This window comes from Sesamum indicum, linkage group LG6 (genome assembly GCF_026168435.1).
Source record: "Sesamum indicum cultivar Baizhima isolate 11 linkage group LG6, ASM2616843v1, whole genome shotgun sequence".
NCBI lineage: Eukaryota > Viridiplantae > Streptophyta > Magnoliopsida > Lamiales > Pedaliaceae > Sesamum > Sesamum indicum.
The window spans coordinates 17,851,999-17,857,453 of NC_142662.1; the positions used below are offsets into that span (position 1 = coordinate 17,851,999).

At 32.0% G+C, this 5,455-nt stretch overlaps 1 protein-coding gene across 1 annotated transcript; it reads right to left on the minus strand.

Annotated features, from left to right (window-relative positions):
* Positions 1 to 1,784: 1,784 nt before the first annotated feature.
* Positions 1,785 to 2,801, minus strand: LOC105164427 (21 kDa protein). Its single transcript, XM_011083079.3, has one exon. The coding sequence runs from the start codon at positions 2,751 to 2,753 to the stop codon at positions 2,127 to 2,129; it is 627 nt and encodes a 208-aa protein (XP_011081381.2). The 5' UTR covers positions 2,754 to 2,801; the 3' UTR covers positions 1,785 to 2,126.
* Between the last annotated feature and the right edge of the window lie 2,654 nt (positions 2,802 to 5,455).

A 5,455-nucleotide genomic window follows, 5' to 3' on the forward strand; every position in this document is an offset into this window, starting at 1 on the left:
ACGAACCAAGCCCAAAGGACAAAAAACCAGGCTTACCCACTATTATAGATTTTGATATGATTTGAAAGCCCCTTATACAATAATTTATAGAATAAAAATTATAGATCTATACAGGTACAAAAACTAAAATTACAGAAAATATTTAACAGAAAGAAAGAAAGAAAACACAGCGATTTGAAGGAATAAGGCTAAAAAAATCACATCCAATCAATGTAAACTCAAAAGCCACAAAGGCCACAACCTACGCTCACGGAGGCTTGGAATCAAGAGCCATAAAGGCAACACAACTACTACAAAGGCTATTAGATTAACCAGGGCCACAAAAGCTTAGATCTACAAGATCTGCCAACCATTAAGGCTAGTTCACGAAGAACTTTAAGAAACACAGAAGGAGATTAGAGAGAGGAGAAGGGTTTCAAGTTCTGGACAAAAACCTGATTGAAGCAAAAAGTATATATAGGAACAACCCATTTAATTCCAGAAGAGAATCGAGGATAAATGACAATGGAGAGAGAATCAACACCAGAGAGAATAAGAGAGAGAAAGAGAAGATTGAGAGAAATGATGCATCAGGAAAGGAATTAGGGTTATGAGAGAGAGAGGAAGAGACAGATCTAAATAAACGGGAGAAGCGGATAACCTTAGTGGACCGAGTTAGAGAATGGGCTAGGGCCAGCAAATGGTCGAGCATCATGAGGCGGGCCAGTCCCAGCGATCTAGTGAGATGGCTTGAGCCAAAGGAATTTGGGCCACAAATATTAACAGATATTTTTTACATATACACAGCATGTGATATTTTTTTGACAAAAATACGATTTTATATGACAAATTGTAAATTTTGCAAAGTTGAGATAGTAAGTCGGTACAAAAAAAAATAATGACAAAATTTAAAAACGGACATAATTCAAATGACAAAATATAATTTGTCCAATTAAAATTTGTGCCGTGCACGTGCATGTCAAGAGGAAAGACCTAATAGAAAGAGATGGATTTGCATTTATTTGGCTATTTGGAGTTAGCCGTAGTAGAGAGCCGTCAAATGTTTATTCAAAAATAAAGATAATTAGAGTCATCTTCTTTGAAATTTGATATAACTACAAAAATTTCTTTTATTTATAAATTACAAATATCTCTCTAGTTTTAGCATCTATTTATCACTTAACTGATCATTTCGTTAGTCTTTCACTAAATTTCCATCCAATTTCAAACTCAAGAAACTATTTCTCAGTCCAAAAAACGAGACCCCGCCAACATTAAGATTTTAACGAATATTATTGCTAAATCTTTCTATAAGAATGGTTCATTGAATTAATATTTTTAGGATAGAATTTCGTTTTTCAAGTTATTGGATATATATAATATATATAAGTTGTAGCGAATGCATAAATATAGTAAAAAATATATTAACATGCATAAACTCACCAAAATTAAGTATACGATACAACATAAATAAAATATTTAAATTGTTATAACATGGGGAACCGATAAAATTAACAATTAAAAATTTCATAACCATTATAATGGAAAAGTTGCCATTGTTGTTCCGTAAGTATAAAAAAGTGATAATTTTAATCTTGCATGAATCCTTTTTACCAATCTTGTCCTGTAATAATTTTTTTTCACATTTAAGACGAAAATTGTTGGAAAAGTACACCCAATTAAGCTTAATTTGTTATGTGTACTTTTCCGACCATTTAGCAAATTTTAGTCATTTTATCCCCAATATGCAATATTTTTCAAATTATAAGATAAAATTATTAAAATAAATTGGTAAAAGACTAAAATTACAACATCATAACTGAATTTGCGGGAGAATACATATATACCATTAAACATTGTTAACTTATAATACATATATATATGTATCTATGTATGTATGTAATAATATTTTACATTGACAGCCAAAGACACAGGCTTTAGCTACAAAAATCATGAACCAAAACCCCACAAACTACATAAAACACACACAACAAAATTGACACACACATTTTAGTACTACTACTATTAACATTTTACACACAAACCAACAAGAAAGTCCGAAAAACTATTATCAAGATCAGACATTTTCGTATTGTGTCGACGTGACATGATTATCAGACGTACACGTCCAAACTTTCTAAAAGACATTAATCCAACGAGTCACCGACCTTGTGTCTTGACGCGAAGCGATTGACCAACGCAAGTGCATTACTAGTGACTTGTGCGCAGTCGAGGACCCTCCTCCTTATTGCAACCTTAACATTTCCGTCCATGGCGGAGCCCCGGAACCCGTCCATGCAGGTGTTCTCATTGGTTAGGGCAGCGCTGACCCATGTCTGGACGTTGCTGACCCGCCAGTCGAAGTCCTGGCCCGCGACCCGGCCCATCGCGCCCAGCTCCTTCATGGAGCGGCTCAGCTGATCCACTGTGTCCCCCATGTTCTGTATGCAGTCTTTCACGGCCTGGTACTCCATGGGTTTTATGCCTCTGATTCTAGCCAGCTTGGAGACGAAGCTAGTCGCGGACTTAGCCCGGGTTAGGCTCACCGACAGCGCGGCTTGAGCCAGCTGGCGCTGGCTTTGCTGGACTGGGGGGGTGTAGTTGGAGAGACACTGGACGCACATAGCCGGGTAGCGAGTGGCTCGGCATTCCGCTTTAATGAAATCCGTGGCTGGAGGGGCTGAGGAGCTGGCAGGGGTGGTGGAGCCGGCGGCGTGAAGCCGGTAATAGAAAGAGAAGAGAAGCAGGAAGAGGATGTTGGTGAGCTTTGGCATTGTGATTTTAGAGTGTGAAAATGCTTAGGTTTTCAGTGAAGTGAATATCAGCTATGAGGAGGGTTTATATAGAGGTGTCAAAAGTCTTTGTTTCTATTGTAATTTTATGTTTTATTTTTTTATTGGGAAAAATGCAAGCAATCCTTTGTGATATCATAAAATGATCAAATTACCCCTTATAAACAAATAAATAACGAATTACCTCCTTATATTTTTTAAAATACAACGATTTATCTCCCTATATTTTTTAAATATACTTTCCTGTATAAAGAGGTAAATTACTTCATTCTTAAAAGTATAGGGGGTAAATTGCTATTTTTTTTATATGGGTGTAATATGCTCATTTTCAACACAGGGAATAAATTGCTATTTTATAATGCACTTTTGTTTTATATGTTCTAAGATTTCGTTGTTATTTTAGGTTTTTTTTTTTTTTATTCACGATGGTTTTATGCTTGTTAATATTTTTCAAGCAGAGTAAATATAAATAATCAGTATAAAATATTTATTGAAAAATATTAAGTGGTTGATTTGTATTTGTCATAATTTTTTTTTTTTTTTGCTCTAGTAATTAACTGTAGTGAAAACTCATATTTTTCCTAGTGTGGATGTGGGAAAAATTGCAATTTTAGTCTTGTAACTTAAGGGGTGACATTTTTAGTCCTGTACGAATTAATTTTTATAATTTAGTCTAGTAAATTTATAATTTTGGCAATTTTAGTCCTTTTCCGACCAACTTGGCCGAAAATTACAATTTATTTGCAATTTTAATCCTGCAAATAAATTCATGTAGGACTAAAAATACCAACTTTTTTAAATTATAGGACTAAAAATTGCCAATGTTCCCTAAATTATAGAACTAAAAATGCAATTTAATTGAGACATGTGTAAATTACATGTAATTTTCCAACCAAATTGGCTGAAAAATGATGAAATTTGCCAAAATTTTAAAGTTATAGAACTAAATTGTGAAAATCAATTCATACAAGACCAAGAATGCCACCCTCAATAAGTTACAGGACTAAAATTACATTTTTCCCTGCAAATGTGCTTCTGTTACTAGTATTAGTTAAATACGTGTATATAGTATATACCGCACTACAAAAAAAAAAAAATGGACTAATTAGTCTCTATATTATAAATAACAACTACTTAAAAATCATTGTAAATCAATATTTTCGACCAAGATCCAAGATTTTAACCACGTTTAATCAACATCTCCCATAATTTTAGTTAAGGACAAAACATTTGCCAATATTTTTTGTAATAGCTAGTGTCTTGCCCTCGTCTGTAGAAATAATTGCTAATAGCCATTATGCAGATATTGTTAATTAATTAGTCTTCACTATAATTTTTTACTCTTAATTATGATAATTAACCTTGACAAAAAGTCATATTTCTTCTGGTGCATGATGTTAAGTAAGAAATGAAAATAAAATAATATATACACTACAAAAAAATTAATTATTTCCCACACTATAAATCAATACTGTCTATCATGATCAAATAAAATCAGTGCAAAAACTTAAATTTCAATCACTTACCTATATATGGCCAAAATACTAATTCCCATATTTCTTAATAGCAGCAAATGTTTTGAACTTGCTCGCAATTAATAATAGCAAATATTTTAATCATTCCACAATATAGTTAATTAATATCCACTATAATTAATCAAATAAAAACGCTATACTATGTTTATTTTCATTTTCAACTTATTTTCGAGACAAGTCAAAACATACCCAATGTTTGTCATCATTCAAAAACACCTTATTTAGGTGTTTTTAACTGTTTTAGCATAAAAACATACATATATATATACACACATATATACATAAATATATATAAAAAAGGCATGATTTGACAATGAATAAGAATTTTTGTCTCCCAAAATACAACATTAAACATATAATACTTATTTTAAATTATCTCCAAAGACATGATTTGACAATGAATAGTAATTTTTGTCTCCCAAAACACAACATTAAATATATAATACTTATTTTAAATTATCTCCAAAAACAAATCCAAACATACATACTATCTCTAACACACACTTGTTTATCTTTATTTTTCTCTCTCTATTTTCACAAAACACAACAAAATACTCAAAAAACGAATCCAAACATTATGTATACATCTTCCAGTGATAATTGTGTTACAAGATCCAAACCTTTTTTTTTTTTTTTAAATTAGAGCAACACATTAATTTCAAGAAAAGGAAAAAGTTGTGTCCCTAATAAAATATTCATCTTCTTTTGAGGTAAATTTATAAATCAAAAGCTTGTGATCACATGATGACTTCTTTCGAGAGTCCATATTTAATTTGGGTAAGCCTTCTCTCTTTGCAGGCTTTATTGCTTGCATAAATTTCACTAATAAATATCAGCCTTTTTTCTGCCTACCCATAGCACCATGCATCATGCATATACACACTCCAACTTGCAAAAGTTGGGTTAATTAAAGCACCTCTTCTCCTTTTCGGCTCATCACCAATTACATAGACTTGTATGCAACTTTTTAGTGGATGCCCAATTTGTATATTAATTTTTGATAAAAATGAGTTAGGTGATAATAATTACTTGAAATAGTTAGTATTATTTAGTCTTAAGAAAACCCACCACACTCAGAATAAGGTTTAAATGCATTTTTGGTTCGTCATTTAGGTTAATGCACATTTTCCTATATTTTATTGAATTTTC